Consider the following 16,651-nt stretch of genomic DNA (forward strand, 5'->3'; position numbering starts at 1 on the left):
CGATAATCCTGGCAGAGAACGGGCTGCCCTAGGAGTTTGCTGGATTAGGATAATCTCTCGCCTGTGGAGGGTGGGAAAGTGTTCCTCTTGGGTGAGAGGTCATGTGCACCTGTTTTGTGGGCTTTTCTTTTAATATATATACATTTTTTTGTTCTTATAGATGAACGAGACAGAGTGCAAAAGAAAACCTTCACCAAGTGGGTCAACAAGCATCTCATCAAGGTAAGCAAAGGAGTAAGGTAGTCCAGATCTGCATTGCTATAAGCTTGTATTAGTTGAGGGAATCCTCTGGATCTGCCCCAGTCATTGATCTAAAAGCAAGTCTTTGCAGTGAACCCCTGATCTAGGTGCAAACATAGCAAACTAGTTTTGGCAGGGTAAAGGGCCTTTTATTGTCCAGAAAGTTGCTAGAAAAGCTCCTTCGGACAGTAATTGGCCCACGCACAAGTGACGGCAGTCAGCTGAGGATCGGGAAAATCCCATCATTGTAGATCGTGTCCAGATTACCGGCAGTGTATACTTACCATCAGCGCTGCTTATGATCCAGCATCCCGCTCTCTGACGGCTGCTGTGTCCTCAGGCCACCTCCTCCTCCAGAATGATTGACAGCTAGTATCCTGAAGATACAGCAGGATGGGGAGCCTGTGAGCAGGATGCTGGATCACACCGCAGTACATACCATCAGTGCTGCTTGTGATCTGGCATCCCACTCTGCAGCTGCTGCTATGTTTTTAGGCCTTAGCCTCCTCCAGAATGATTGACAACTGGTAGAGGCAAGGGCAGCGTCCTGAATGTACAGCAGGATGGGAGAGCCTGTGAGCAGGATGCCAGATCACACAGAAGTGCAACACTGCTTTTGTGATCTGGAAACTGACAGTACGGATATATGCATATTTGTGCTATCAGTTTTCATGGCCGCGCGATTAATTAGGCTGTGTAAAGGTGGTTCACATGAGCGCTGATCTCGCTGATCAACGCTTGTTTGCTTCCTTGCACAGCCCCATGTTGGGCCATGTATATGGACCCGAAGCCGCACACAGCCAGGCAAGTGGCTGCAGCAAGGGATCCTCCGTCATTCACATATATGGCTTTCCATCTATTCAGTGAACTACTTGCCACAGTGGTGTTACTTGAAGTAACTGTACTCAACAGCTTTACTTCGAAGAATGGCGGGCACAGGAGGACCCCGAAACATTACCAACAGAGTTTTTGTTCACAAGCTTGTGAAAAAGATCTTCATTCGCAATATTTTGAGTGTTCTTATGAGTGCCCACCCATTTTTAGATGTGAAGCTGCTGTATAGTGAAACTATAATTTAATTTAAAGAAGCACTCTTCCCCCCCCCCCCAAATACTTTTATAGCTCCTCCCCCCTGCGGCCAGATGGTATGTACACTCGCCTCTGATGATCGCTTTCCTGTGGCATGGCTTCATTCTGGTTCTATGGCACTGTTCAAATCCTGCTGGGGCTCATGTGACATCTTCTTGGGCTGTCCTGCAGCTAAGGAAGCCAGAAATCAGAGTCTTCAATGCATCTTTATAAGAGCGCTCTCATAGAGATGCATTGGAGACCCTGACTACCTGTCTTCAAAAACACTGGGGAAAGAAGAGCATCCAGAAGAGATGTGATGTCAGCGCCAGTGGGACTTGAATGGCGCTGTAGCAGCAGACCCTTTCTTTTATTCCAATATATAGGCATTTTTTAGTTTTGTATCTACTTGTACTGTTTTTACTTGTACGTTGGTCCAGATAAGAAAATGAAATGTTTCTTTGTTTGCATTGTTTTCCAGGTTCGCAAGCACATCAATGATCTCTATGAGGACCTGCGGGATGGACACAACCTCATCTCTCTTCTGGAAGTCCTGTCTGGTGTCAGACTTGTAAGTGTCTCTTCTGTGATTCCTCTGTGTGCTCTTCCATCATATGCTCCCTTGTCCTCACACTTTCATTGCCGTGTCCATCAGAACAAGGACCCCGAGGCTCCACGGAGCCTGCGACGTATTCCATCCCGCCGTCTGTTGGTGAAGGAGGACTCTGACGACAACCCTGATGATGCTGTATGTCACTAGGGCAGTCATTGTTTCAGATAACCCAGTGTGAGGGAGGAGATCAGCACTGAGGGATCTGTTCACCCGCACTGCACGGGATGATGGGAGGTGGTTGTGTGCCGTGTGGTTTTCTCATAGCATGAGCATGAGGACAAGGTCATAGTATAGAATGACAAACGTTTGTTCACAATCGCTCCTTTCCACAGTCACTACACGTGGTTAAATACTATGGCTTCCAGCTCTATCTTGGAGGAGACACGACTTGTAGTTTCCTACAAATCACCATTTTTCTTATTTTTGGTCACAATCCACTACTTAACCCCTGCATTACCTCATCTCTAACCTGTCAGAGAAATCCTTACAGTATCTTATTTACTTTCCATTCTGTCTCCTGTTTCATAGTCTAAGACCTCCGGCACACATCTGTAGAGAAGGGTCCATGCTTGCTGATAGTATCAAACCCATTGTATCTATGGGCCAGTGCACATAACTGTGGCTTCCACGGTCTGTGCATTTACCAGGAGCCGAGACCACAAAAAAAATAGGATTTGAGGACCGTGCATTAGTGCGTTACAGGTCTTTGGTTTTGCAGACCGCAAAACCAATATGGATGTGTGCCTAAGGCTTTGCTGTCATTTCTCAGGATCGCCTTCTTTCTGTTATGTTCCAGTTTGATGGTTTATGCAAAAAACTAACTTTTCCTCTAACAGCTTCTACTCTCGGTCTCTGACACTGCTTTCCATAACTGCACACTCACTTCCGCCACACCGCTTTGTATTTTTTACTGAAACTATCCCTCTCTTTGCCTTTGCAGCCCAGGGAGAAGGGGCGAATGCGCTTCCACCGGCTGCAGAATGTGCAGATTGCTCTGGACTTCCTCAAGCAACGTCAGGTAAAGCAATACCGCAGGGTGATATGCTTTCTTTTACTATTTTAGATATATGCAGGCTACACAGTAAAGGTTTGCGGTTTATGTTTAGGTGAAATTGGTTAACATCCGAAATGACGACATAACTGATGGCAACCCAAAATTGACCCTTGGCTTGATATGGACGATAATCCTGCATTTCCAGGTAAGATGAAGTTTTGTGTTAAACTGGTTAAACGTATTAGATAAATATAGTCTGGGCCTTCTGATTTCTGTTGTTAGACTCCCTTCAGATGTTAGCCTCTCAGATGGCAGCTGAAAGAGGTGTCAGGTATTCCAGGAAAAATTAAATTTTCCCCTATTTACATCATAGGGGAAAAGTAGGAGATCTAGTCATTCCTTTGGAGCAACGAATAGCGCCTGTTAGTAGGGGAAAAGTAAATTTTTCTTGGAATACCCCTTAAACTCCCTGATCCCTTTGTGGCCAGGGAGAGAAGCTGCGACTATAGGAGTCTAGGCGCTTACTCTGCTATCCCCACTCGAAATACATGCTTGCTCAGCTAAGCCAGTCATGCATATGTATGGTATGTGGTTGGTATCTGGTGTACAGACATTTAGTGTACCCCATTGTGCCTTTAAACCTGAAAAGGGCTGAGATCTGGCTGCATGTGTTGTTGTCCATGAGGAATTGCAGAAGCACTTGCAGCTGCTCTCCCATCAGTAATTTATGGCCATTCTATAGATATGCCATTGTCTTTGCGTATGGTCGGAATTGCCTAATCTCAGCTTTTTACACATGCTCCATGTTGATAAGGTTTTAGCCAAATGAAAAGGAATTGATAGAAGAGATTGCTTTTTTTTTTCTCTTCTAAAACATAGATGTGCACGCTGTATGTGTATAATGTGTCATGGCCAGTTTAGAAATACTAACAAATCAGATAATACTTTATGTTCAGGTTTCTTTTATGTGTAGGGAGATGGCACAAGGGAAGAATCCAGGTCGGCTTTTGAGAAAATAGCGTGGACAGCCATAGGCTAGATCATTGGTGTCAAACTCAGGCCCTCCAAGCTGTAGCAAAACTACAAATTTAGCTTTGGCTGTCCAGGCATGATGGGAATTGTAGTCTTGTAACAGCTCGAGGGCCTGGATAGTTTGACGCCTATGGGCTCAATGGTGCTTTGTGTGGAATTGTTTGTTAGTCCTTCTGCTCTATAGTTCACTGTATCCACAGGAATACACCAACATCAAAAAGGGGTGTACAGTGCTCACAATGGAAGTGACTAAAAAAGACAACCCCTGCCCTGAATTACCCCTAGCCCATGCAATCGCCCTACTGATTCAGTGTGGTTGCTGGACTCCTCAGGGGCTGTTTAGTAGGGTGATAAGATGAATTGTAAATTGTCAGGATTAGGGACCTGGACAGGTATAGTAATAGTAGAAGTTTACAGACCTCAGAGATACCACTGCTTCCTCAATATTGCCATCAACGATATTACTTCCAGTCTGGAGTGAGCGCCGCTGACTTATATGGGCCACATGGACAATCTTAGGATCGTCTGGGCAGCCCCTCCCGCAGCTCCCTGCAGCCCCTCCTGCTTGCGGTCTATGCCTGTTATAGCGGAGAAAGCGAGTGCTGATTTGACAGGTTGGCGCTCACTTCCTTCTCTAAGTGCTGGGAGGGTTTTTTGTTGCAGGACAGTGTGTCATTTGTCATGCATGCAGTCTGCAGAATGGTAAAAAACAAAACGGCTTAGACTGAAAGGCCCCGTTCCCACTGAGCAAAACTAGCGAAATTCCGCGGCGGAATTGTCCGCCGCGGAATGCCGTTAGCCTCCCGCTCATAATGGGAGTCTATGGGAGGTGCGTGCTCCTGCTCTGTCCGCGCTGAAGAATGAACATGTTCATTTTTCAGCGCGGACAGGGCAGGAGCGCGCGCCTCCCATAGACTCCCATTATGAGCGGGAGGCTGGCAGAATTCCGCTAGTTTTGCTCAGTGGGAATGGGGCCAAATAGAGTAATAGTAGCGGTCATGTGTCCTGATAACAGACAAAAAAAATACTTTTACGCCGCCCCTCCTATTTGCCAGCAGCTGAGAGTCGGGAAATTTAGTGCGCACGGCGGTTGTAAATTTCTGACATTGATCTCCGTCTTTGTCTCACTCCGGTCTTTGTGCTGATATTGGTACATGTCAGTAGTGTTGACTCTTCCACATTGCTGACTAAGTTAGTCATGTGTAAAAACATATCATAGAAGTTGCAATGGGGAGAAATATTTTTTTTTTAATCTCTCTGTGACTCCCTATGCTTCAGGCATCAAACCTCCTGCCCTTCAACTGTTGCAAAACTACAAGTCCCATCATGCCCACACAGACAAGGCAAGTCCCATAGAGGCTGAAAGGAGCAGTAATGTAGTATGTACACTGCCACTGCATTCACTCCGGGGACCTCCAAGCTTATCAGCAGTCAGAACGCTACCAATAAGCTGGTTTTCCCCTCTCCTGTGGATAATGGTAAATGTTGGGTTAACCCTTTAGCTCTAATAATGCATCCTGTAGTTACACCCTCTGGTTGCTGTTATAATAGTGTAAGCCAAATTAATGGCAGTGAATTATAAAAAAAAAAGTTGTTAAATAAATAGGCTCTTCCACTGCCAAGTACCGTGACATGGTGTTACCTGTTTGGTACAAGAGGTACCCTGTTTGGAAGTATGCTGGTTACACTGGGTGGGAGTGACTTCATGAATGGCTCACTCATTTAGCAGGCTGTGATGGTTTGGGGATGGCACTGTTACCATAGGGCCTCGGGGATGCCACTGCTACCACAGGGCCTTGGGGATGCCACTGCCACCACAGGGCCTTGGGGATGCCACTGCCACCACAGGGCCTGGGGGATGCCGCTGCCACCACAGGGCCTCGGGGATGCCACTGCTACCACAGGGCCTGGGGGATGCCGCTGCCACCACAGGGCCTGGGGGATGCCGCTGCTACCACAGGGCCTGGGGGATGCCGCTGCTACCACATGCCCTGGGGGATGCCGCTGCTACCACAGGGCCTGGGGGATGCCGCTGCTACCACATGCCCTGGGGGATGCCGCTGCTACCACAGGGCCTGGGGGATGCCGCTGCTACCACAGGGCCTGGGGGATGCCGCTGCTACCACAGGGCCTGGGGGATGCCGCTGCTACCACAGGGCCTGGGGGATGCCGCTGCTACCACAGGGCCTGGGGGATGCCGCTGCTACCACAGGGCCTGGGGGATGCCGCTGCTACCACAGGGCCTGGGGGATGCCGCTGCTACCACAGGGCCTGGGGGATGCCGCTGCTACCACAGGGCCTGGGGGATGCCGCTGCTACCACAGGGCCTGGGGGATGCCGCTGCTACCACAGGGCCTGGGGGATGCCGCTGCTACCACAGGGCCTGGGGGATGCCGCTGCTACCACAGGGCCTGGGGGATGCCGCTGCTACCACAGGGCCTGGGGGATGCCGCTGCTACCACAGGGCCTGGGGGATGCCGCTGCTACCACAGGGCCTGGGGGATGCCGCTGCTACCACAGGGCCTGGGGGATGCCGCTGCTACCACAGGGCCTGGGGGATGCCGCTGCTACCACAGGGCCTGGGGGATGCCGCTGCTACCACAGGGCCTGGGGGATGCCGCTGCTACCACAGGGCCTGGGGGATGCCGCTGCTACCACAGGGCCTCGGGGATGCCGCTGCTACCACAGGGCCTCGGGGATGCCTTCACTAATTAGTGAATATTAATTAATACTAATTAGCGTGAATATTAGTCCCTTAAACAGGCAGACCCCAGAACCAGGCATGGATTTAGCAAAATAACAGAACAGTATCAGCGGTTTGGGGGGGTGGGGGTTTTATGTGCGGTGGTACAGATTCGCTTTAAATGGCAGCAATCTTGCTAGAGGTCTAGCATACCCAGTTAAACTGAATAAGGTCTGTGGGGTGCTGTTGAATAATCTAACCACGGTGTTATATTCACTGTTATGCAAGTTATGGTGCAAGTGTGAAGCCAAGCTTTAAAGCGGTACTCTGGATAGGAGGCCTTTGTTTGCTATGGCCGGGGAGAGGGTGGATGAAAGCAATGACGTCCATTTACCTCTATGGTTTCAGCGCTGGGGCCCGCGTCATGCTGCTCTGGCCTCCGATCCCCTATCGCTTCCTGGTCTGAAAGTGACTTTTCAAGCCTGCTCAACCAGTCAGCGCAGGGTCTTATCTCTGCAGTTAAATTGCTGAGCAGGCTTAAAATGTTGCGCCTTAAGCCCCTTCTCAGACTAGGATGCGGGCCCCAGCGCAGAAACCAGGGAGGTAAGTGGACATCATTGCTTTCATCCATCCCCTTCCCAACCATAGTAAAAAAAGTCCCTCTGCCTGGTGTACCCCTTTAAATTTGCCTTGCACCATATATTTTTGTTAATTACAGAATTTCAGCACTTTTGCTTTCGTGTTCTGTTAGTTAGGCCAAAGTACTTATATTCTTGATCAGGTTTGTCTATAAAGGCAAATAACCAAAATGTGTGTGTGTGTATATATGTATGTACTGTATATGTGTGTGTTTTATATATATATATATATATATATATATATATATATATATATATATACACACACACACTTGCAGCGGGGACTGTTTCTGTAATAAACCAGCCATATTTTTTCCAATTCTGGACAATCCTTTTCCAGTACAGTAAGTGACGTCATCTCCCCAGAACCGCAGCCGATCCTAAGATTGAAGGGACGGTGCTGGCTGTTGCTTATAGCCAGATATTATATGTTTAGTGAAAAGCAAACAAGCCATCCATATACTTATAGTGAGGAATATCTTTTGTGATGTTGTCATTACAAGCCTGTTCCTCCCTGCACATTATAAGGATACTATGGGTCCCTGTGAAGTTCATTTATAGACCGGCCATTGTGCATCCTTTGTATAAGCTTCACTTGGCTTCTCTGGCTTTTTATTACGTGGTTCCTTACTCCCCCTCCTCCCATCCGCGCTCTCACCCCCCTCCTCTTCTCTCACATGGGGTGGGGTTAAGCCACCTCACTAATACAGAGAGCGGCTCATCCAATCAGCTGAGGGCTTGGTGTAAGGTGCCTGTGATCTGAACACTGCAGAGAGATGCAGGGAGATGTCTCAGTCTGTAAGATGTCTGTCTGAAGCAAGCATCAATTGGGGGATGAGAGGGAGGATGTGTGCTGCTTCCCCAGTGACATGTCTAAATTGCAAGCAGAAGGTGGTGCTCCGAGGAGCAGATCCTCTCCTTATGTGAATGCCTATATGAGATGTGCTGTATAAATGCACCGGAGACATGGGCAATTCTGTCAGCTGTGTGCGGAAGCCGAAGGAGAAGAGACCTGGGAAAGAGAAGGAGCCCCAGTCTGGGAAGAAAAAAAGACGTTTCAGGAGAAAGAAAAAAGATGAAGGAGCAAAGCAAGAGGAGCCGGAACAACTGGATCAAAAGGAGGAGGAAAGGGAAGAAGCCAAGGATGTAGCGTCTAATACATGTGCATCTATTGAGGAGCCTGGAAGCACCGGTAGCATTCCGAAAGAAGAAGGGAGAATGCTCCAGGTCAGAGAGACATTTCATGGCATGGTGCATAGAGCTCAGCTTCTGAATCCTATTACTGCTCCCGAATCCCCACCATTAGGGACCACGGTCATCGCTCGTATAGTGGATAACCCAGCAGAGAAGAAGCTACGATCGTCCAGCACTATGGTGGTGGCTGGTAATAGCCGAGCTATTCTGCTGCCTGTCCGGGATGTCCACCCGGACAAGTCTGTAAGGACTAGCTCTTGTGAAGATACTAACCTTGGATTGTCCTTTCCGGCCGTGGATAAAACAGAGTGGGGTGTTCCTGTCACACTGTCATGGGGGCCCGAACTCTCGTCTTCGGGGTACGGCAGCGAGCCCGTATCTCATCCAGAGCAGGTGGGGATACAAAAAACGGACACCTTTTTTGCATTTTGTGTATGTGGTCTTGCCTTGTTTGTAGTGAGTAAGTAGTAGAAGGGTTGGTACTGTGTGACTACATGACTAGCCGAATTACAGGATGGAAATGTGAGTTCCTGGAGAAACGTGCTTGTCGGTGAAGTGATTCGAGCAGATAATCAGCATACAGCAAGTGTGAAAAGTCGCACGTCGCTTTGATGAATGCAGCGTAAGGCAATGAGGAGCAGCGCTGAAAGTAACCTCTCTCCTTCTACAGATCTCCGAGATATATGTCAGTGGAGAATCGGGAGATATGTCTGCCAAGGAGAAGCTGCTCCTATGGACGCAGAAGGTGACGGCAGGATACGTCGGAGTAAAGTGCACCAACTTTACCTCTTGCTGGAGCGATGGGAAGATGTTTAATGCCATCATTCACCGCTACAGGTTAGTGAATGTGGGAACCCATTACTGTTGTAGAGCAGGGATGGGAAACCTTCAGCCCTCCAGGTGTTGCAAAACTACAATTCTCATCATGCATGGACAGCCAAAGCTTTGCTTTGGCTGTCCATGCATGATGGGAATTGTAGTTTTGCAACAGCTGGAGGGCCGAAGGTTCCCCGTCCATGCTGTAGAAGAACAAAAATGTCATACATTGTTTTTCAATTTCCAGACCTGACCTGGTAGACATGCAAAAAGTGGAAATACAGAGCAACCGGGAAAACCTAGAGCAGGCGTTTGAGATAGCGGAAAATCTGGGAGTAACCAGATTATTAGATGCCGAAGGTTTGTACAGATAATATCGGTCGTACTTCACTGATCATGCTTTTCACTGCTCTCCGGTTTACCTAATTGTTTTCTCTAACTTTTAGATGTGGATGTGGATTCTCCTGATGAAAAGTCTGTGATCACATATGTGTCTTCTATATATGATGCCTTCCCCAAGGTCCCAGAAGGAGGAGAAGGGATCAGTGCCACTGTAAGTTTTGTTCAGGGTACAGTGTCAGACTGGCCCACCGGAGGACCGGAGAATCCTCCAGTGGGCCCTCAGCCTGGAACTTGCAACACTACAACTTCCAGCATTTACGGACAGTCTGCAGCCCTCAGGATATGCTGGGAGTTGTAGTTAATATAAACAGATAATTCTCTGATAACTGTAGAAAGGTTTATCAATGGACCTTCAGGGCTGATGGTTGTGACCCACAGACTGCAGCCACCACGATCCTCTACACAACCAAGTTGTTCTCTCAGAAACTACAACTCCCAGCATATGTTGAGAGTCTTAAAGTATAGGGCATACTGAGAGTTGTAGGACACAGATCCAGCTAAATGCAGAAGAGAGTTGGGTCAGCATGTCGCTTCTCACTGGTACTTCAGTGGAGGACCCCCCAGGATCACTTCCTCTGGTGGGCCCCAGGTACCCCAGTCCGACACTGTCAGGGTGGTTTGATACATGAGGACGAGCCTCAGATCCTACTGCTCACTATTTCTCATCTGGCTTATTCTTATAGGAAGTAGACTCTCGATGGTTGGAGTACCAGGAGAGAGTAATGTCACTTACACAATGGATCCGTCAGCATGTACTTCTGATGTCTGACAAATCATTTCCACAGAATCCTGTGGAGTTAAAGGTAAAGTGATACAGTCTACTGAGCATTGTAGAACACTGGGGAATGCATTGTACTGATGTATGTTTTCCCTTTTTAGGCACTTTATAATCAGTATGTACATGTGAAAGAGACTGAAATTCCAGCAAAAGAACAGGAAAAGGCACAGATCCAGAAACTATATCAGATGTTACAGGTACTGCTTTACTTTCTTTTATTCCTTGCATTTCTCTTTCTAATTTCTGCTCCTTTTGAATATATAATCTTCCTGTCACTCAGGGGCGTAACTAGAAATGATTGGGCCCCATAGCAAACTTTTGGTTGGACCACACCTCCCCAACTGGCCACCGGGTGCTGACAATAATAACGCCTCAGGGAGCCCGGTATATTGCTGGAGCTGGCCACCGGACCCCCTGACATGACAGGTCCCATAGTAGCCACTATAGCTGCTTTGGTGGTGGTTAGGCCCGTAAGATGGTCTAGCATTGACATATTCCATCAACACGGCATATATAATGACCCGCATGTCCGTCCTCAGCCCCTCTCTTCTCTCAGAGCATGAGATAATCTTACAGAGATTTCTTACCATGTTGGAGTTGCCTTTATGATATGGAAATGGGTTGATATCTTTCCCCTACAAAGCTTTGACCCATGACAACACAATTGGTTCTAAACAACATGTTTGATCATTCATTTCCTTAAAGAGACTGTCAGTAGATTTATATGAGGGTAGCATAAACTAGTAACGGAGAAGCTGAACAGAATGTTGTATCACTTACACTGTTCTGTGCAGCTGATTCCCCCTGAATAACTCTAGTCCTCTTCATTATGTGTTTGTGCTCAGTAGTCCTGGATATTCATGAGCACTAGCACACTCAGCCCCAAGGCCGCTGATTGGTAGTTGTCTATACTGTATATAAGAAGACAACTATCAATCAAAATCTGGAGGGTGGAAGGAGTGGCGTAGCACAGAGCCCATTCTCCTGCACATGAGGAGAACGGCTTAACAGAATGATGTGTGTAATACACATCTGGTCAGCATTTCCCTTTTTAAGTATAAAAAAAAACAAAACACACACACACACACACACAATGTATTTTGCAATATTTGACTATATTATTTTCTTCTGTCATTCCGGTTAAAGTCCTGGATTGAGTTTGGACGTCTCAAACTTCCTCCTTCCTTTCATCCCAATGATGTGGAGGAACAATGGGGGAAGCTTATACTGTCCATGATAGAGAGGGAGAAGGTTCTCCGGCCTGCTGTGGAGAGGTACGTGCTTCTAGGGTCTTTCTAGATCACTTTTCTTTTGTAATCTTTGCGGTTCAACGGATTCTTATTTCTTCTCAACAGGCTTGAACTGCTATTACAAATTGCAAACAGGATTCAGAATGGCTGTCTGAGTTGTGAAGAGAAGCTGACGCTAGCCAGGAATACACTGCAGTCTGTAAGTGGGAATAGAGGCTGCGCTCATCTGTACACTACATTACTGTCTTTGTGTGTGTGTGCGCCGATGGCATTTACTGAATAGGCTATTGTAAACTGTACATAATCGGGGATAGGATTGATCACAGGGTGCTGTTACGTAGTAAGGTTATATTGACATTTGGCTCTTATGAGTTTTAGTATTATACATATAATCTATGAATAAGCAAGTCCAGCACTACAGGATCTTGCAAAATTTCAAAAGTCATTTTTATTTAGTCCATGTTAAAAGCAGCATGGAAACATACAAATGCACGGGCATCTGATGCAAGTCAGTCATTGGGCCTCACTCAAAGCACCTCATATAATCTATATATAATATATTCTTTTAGATACGGAGGCATACTAGATAAATGGGTCCAGTTAAAAGAACATATTTTATCCCCGTTGAAAAGACACTTTAAACCATCAACAGTTTGTCATGTTATCCATCTTCCCCTCTCTCTACCTGTGTACCTATTAGGATGCTGCTAATATAGAATGTGGACAAAGCACTCAGCAGGAGATCGAGGTGCTGCAGTTCCTGCAGGAAAGCGAGAGTCTTCTCCGTCAGCTTCAGGCAGATGTTCAGATTCTGAGAAATGAAAAGTATTTCCAGGTGGATGAACTTGCCTTCAGGTAAAAGTTTAAAAAGAACCATTGCTTTAGCTTACAACTAGTCCCTGTTTAGCCCCTGTATGTCCGCAGTCTGTGTGTGTATGTGTGTATATATATATGTATGTATGTGGGCAGGGCCGCCGATAGGGCAGTACAAGTGGTACTGCCGTATGGGGCCCGGACCCTAAGAGACACGGGGGGGGGGGGGGGGGGGGGCCCGGCGGGCCCGCCGGCCGCCGCCCCCCACCGCTACGCTAGGGGGGCCCGCACGGCCCCCCTTGCCACCTGTTTCTGAGCATCCTGAGAAGCTGCGGCCGCGCAGCTTCTCCGGATGCATTGATCGCTTTGATGTTCCGCCCGCACATTGAGCGGGCGGAACATTAAAGCGATCAGAATACAGGAGAAGGACCTGTCAGCGTCCTCCTCCTGTATTCTCTCCCATAGGCTGCCGGCACTTCATACCAGCAGCCTATGGGAGGCCGGGACGTGACCTCTCCGGCAGGCGTGATCATGTGACGTCATCACGCCTGCCGGAAGTCCCGTCCCTGCGGCTCGGAAGATGGAGCCAGAAGAGGAGGAGGAGAGCTGCTGCCTGCAGCCACAGCGCGGATTAGGTGAGTAGGATGTTTGTTTTTTTAGGGGCACCTCTGGGGGCATTATTAGTGTATGGGGGCACCTCTGGGGGCAGTATTAGTATATGGGGGCACCTCGGGGGGCATTATTAGTGTATGGGGGCACCTCTGGGGGCATTATTAGTATATGGGGGCACCTCTGGGGGCAGTATTAGTATATGGGGGCACCTCTGGGGACATTATTAGTATATGGGGGCACCTCTGGGGGCATTATTAGTGTATGGGGGCACCTCTGGGGGCATTAGTATATGGGGGCACCTCTGGGGGCATTATTAGTATATGGGGGCACCTCTGGGGGCATTATTAGTATATGGGGGCACCTCTGGGGGCATTATTAGTATATGGGGGCACCTCTGGGGGCATTATTAGTTTATGGGGGCACCTCTGGGGGCATTATTAGTGTATGGGGGGCACCTCTGGGGGCATTATTAGTGTATGGGGGCATTAGTAGTGTATGGGGGCACCTCTGGGGGCATTAGTAGTGTATGGGGGCACCTCTGGGGGCATTATTAGCTCATGGGGGGAACCTCTGGGGGCATTATTAGTATATGGGGGTACCTCTGGGGGCATTATTAGTATATGGGGACACCTCTGGGGGCATTATTAGTATATGGGGGCACCTCTGGGGGCATTATTAGTTCATGGGGGCATCTCTGGGGGCATTATTAGTGCATGGGGGTACCTCTGGGGGCATTATTAGTTCATAGGGGCCACCTCTAGGGGCATTATTAGCTCATGGGGGCACCTCTAGGGGCATTATTAGCTCATGGGGGCACAGCAGGGAATCCTACATACAGGGGGCATCCCACACAGCGCAGTTACTATGGGAGCCTACAGGGGGGAGAAAGGAAAGGAAGTTGCTAGAAATGTGCGGAGCCTAAATTGTTTGTCTCGCAGGTTCTAAGGGGATGAAACGTATCTGGAAGGACTCATCATGGAGGTCTGGGCTGGATGGAGAGGAAAAGGGAAAGTGACGCCTCAGATCAAAGAAGACATCACCTGTGAGTCACTGTATGACACTTTTCTTATTTTGTAGAACATCATTTAGTAGGGGCGCCCCGAGGTGACAGCTACAACATTATCTGTACTCAGAGATATCACTGTGTTATCTGTTGTGTTACATAGGACTGCAGGTGACTACTACATTATCTGTACTCAGAGATATCACTGTGTTATCTGTAGTGTTACATAGGACTGCAGGTGACAGCTACTACATTATCTGTACTCAGAGATATCACTGTGTTATCTGTGGTGTTACATAGGACTGCAGGTGACTACTACATTATCTGTACTCAGAGATATCGCTGTGTTATCTGTGGTGTTACATAGGACTGCAGGTGACAGCTACTACATTATCTGTACTCAGAGATATCACTGTGTTATCTGTGGTGTTACATAGGACTGCAGGTGACATCTACATTATCTGTACTCAGAGGGATATCACTGTGTTATCTGTGCTGTTACATAGGACTGCAGGTGACATCTACTACATGATCTATACTCTGAGATATCACTGTGTTATCTGTGCTGTTACATAGGACTGCAGGTGAAATCTACTACATTATCTGTACTCAGAGATACCACTGTGTTATGTGGTGTTACATAGGACTGCAGGTGATATCAGGTGATTTCTCCAGGTTGCAGAAGTTCAAACTTCATCGTGCCCTGGTGTGCTGGTGTCTGTATGTCTGTATACATGTGTGCTGGTGTCTGTATACATGTGTGCTGGTGTCTGTATACATGTGTGCTGGTGTCTGTATACATGTGTGCTGGTGTCTGTATACATGTGTGCTGGTGTCTGTGTGTGAGATACTGGCTCATATACCCCATTTTCCCCAGTGGCTTAAAATGTAACCTCTGTTATACAGTTATAAAATTGTAGAACCTAAAGGCGAACAAGATGCAATTCAAAGAGACACTTACTTGTATAGCTGTCTCTTGGGCTCTGTATGCAGTGCATTATATTCACCCTTGCAACGTACAATTTATAGCGTGTCTACAAGCCCAGCGGGGCTCATTATGATGGAGACTAAAACTTATACAAGAGTGGGGTAGGGGTTCCCCTGTATTCAGAATGCTGTTGAGTGCTAGGCAATGCCCCGTCTGGGATTATTGAATTACGAGGGTCTATGCAGAGCAGGATAAAGACACCTCTGCTGCACAAACAGGATCTCCTAGAAAGCGTTCTCACTGCCATGTATTCGCTATCACTGGCTTGGGTGAGCTAAACTAGTCTGCCAGGGGGGGGGGTGATTTGTATATGCTCACTAACATGGAACAGCCTCATTATATTAGCCTTATCAACATATTCTATGTTAGTGAGCATACCGGGGGGGGGGGGGGGGGGGGGGATATTGGTGAACATATACAAATCAAACAGCCCCCCAGACCCTTGAAATTCAATAACCCCAAACGGGGCATTGCCTAGTACTCAACAGCATTCTGAATACAGGGGAACCCCTACCCCACTCTTGTATAAGTTTTAGTCTCCATCATAATGAGCCCCGCTGGGCTTGTAGACACGCTATAAATTGTACGTTGCAAGGGTGAGTATAATGCACTGCATACAGATCACAAGAGGCAGCTATACAAGTAAGTGTCTATTTGAATTGCACCTTGTTCACATTTAGTTTCTACAATTTTATAACTGTATAACAGAGGTTACATTTTAAGCCACTGGGGAAAATGGGGTATATGAGCCAGTTCTCTAGAATTGATCTGAACCAAATTATACCTCCCAGCAAGGCGTGGGTCGAACACACAATTTTTTTTTTTTTATTAATGTGGGGGGCCCAGACACTTTGGTTGTATGGGGCCCCGAAATTCCTGATGGCGGCCCTGTATGTGGGTGTCCCTGCTTCCTATGCCCTGTACAGTAGGAATGTATATATACGTTCTTGACTGTGAAGAGGTTTTAGGGTGCTTTCACACACACCGGATCCGCAGGGGATTTCACGCTGTGGATTCGCAGCGAAATCCTCTGCGGATCCGGTGTCAGTGCATCCCAATGAGAATACATTGATTGACATCCCGCTGCGAGTATGTAAGTTAAACCTGTGGCAGCCGGAGCATACATCACCTGCTCCCCGCTCTGGCTGATTGGCTGAGCCGGACGTCCTGCCGAGAACCCCCAAAGCAAGCCCCGGGAGGAGGTGATGTATGCTCCGGCTGCCAGGGGGTTAACTTACATACTCGCAGCGGGATGTCAATCGGATCCGGTGTGTAAAGGCACCCTTAATGTGCGCGGGGCCCACATGAATGTCCCTGGAGACAAGCATAATGACAAGCAGCAGCAATCACACGCCTGCCTGTCATTAACCCCTTAAACATCACAGTCTGTAGCGATTGCAATGTTTAAGGGGGTCGGTGACAGGAGAAGTCACGCTGCGGGGGTCCTGATCACTTTTTCCTAACATGTGGAGGAGTAATAGTATGTGCACACTATAGAATCCCGGTGGATCAACCACCACGGATTCC

General features: G+C 47.8%; 1 protein-coding gene across 11 annotated transcripts in view; it reads left to right on the plus strand.

Moving 5' to 3' along the window:
- Positions 1-16,651, plus strand: part of MACF1 (microtubule actin crosslinking factor 1) — a 177,205-nt gene that overhangs the window by 29,637 nt on the left and 130,917 nt on the right. For 9 of the 11 annotated variants that reach the window (XM_069971385.1, XM_069971392.1, XM_069971386.1 and 6 more), the window contains exons 2-14: positions 161-222; positions 1,790-1,879; positions 1,964-2,056; positions 2,862-2,939; positions 3,028-3,120; positions 9,133-9,299; positions 9,526-9,638; positions 9,725-9,831; positions 10,364-10,483; positions 10,560-10,655; positions 11,605-11,732; positions 11,814-11,907; positions 12,409-12,563. In XM_069971385.1, coding sequence (XP_069827486.1) covers positions 161-222; positions 1,790-1,879; positions 1,964-2,056; positions 2,862-2,939; positions 3,028-3,120; positions 9,133-9,299; positions 9,526-9,638; positions 9,725-9,831; positions 10,364-10,483; positions 10,560-10,655; positions 11,605-11,732; positions 11,814-11,907; positions 12,409-12,563 — 1,396 coding nt within the window. The remainder of the gene's footprint in view (positions 1-160; positions 223-1,789; positions 1,880-1,963; positions 2,057-2,861; positions 2,940-3,027; positions 3,121-9,132; positions 9,300-9,525; positions 9,639-9,724; positions 9,832-10,363; positions 10,484-10,559; positions 10,656-11,604; positions 11,733-11,813; positions 11,908-12,408; positions 12,564-16,651) is intronic. The other 2 variants (XM_069971391.1, XM_069971395.1) reach the window with 1 other exon arrangement.

The sequence above is a fragment of the Dendropsophus ebraccatus genome, chromosome 5 (assembly GCF_027789765.1).
Source record: "Dendropsophus ebraccatus isolate aDenEbr1 chromosome 5, aDenEbr1.pat, whole genome shotgun sequence".
Classification (NCBI taxonomy): Eukaryota; Metazoa; Chordata; class Amphibia; order Anura; family Hylidae; genus Dendropsophus; species Dendropsophus ebraccatus.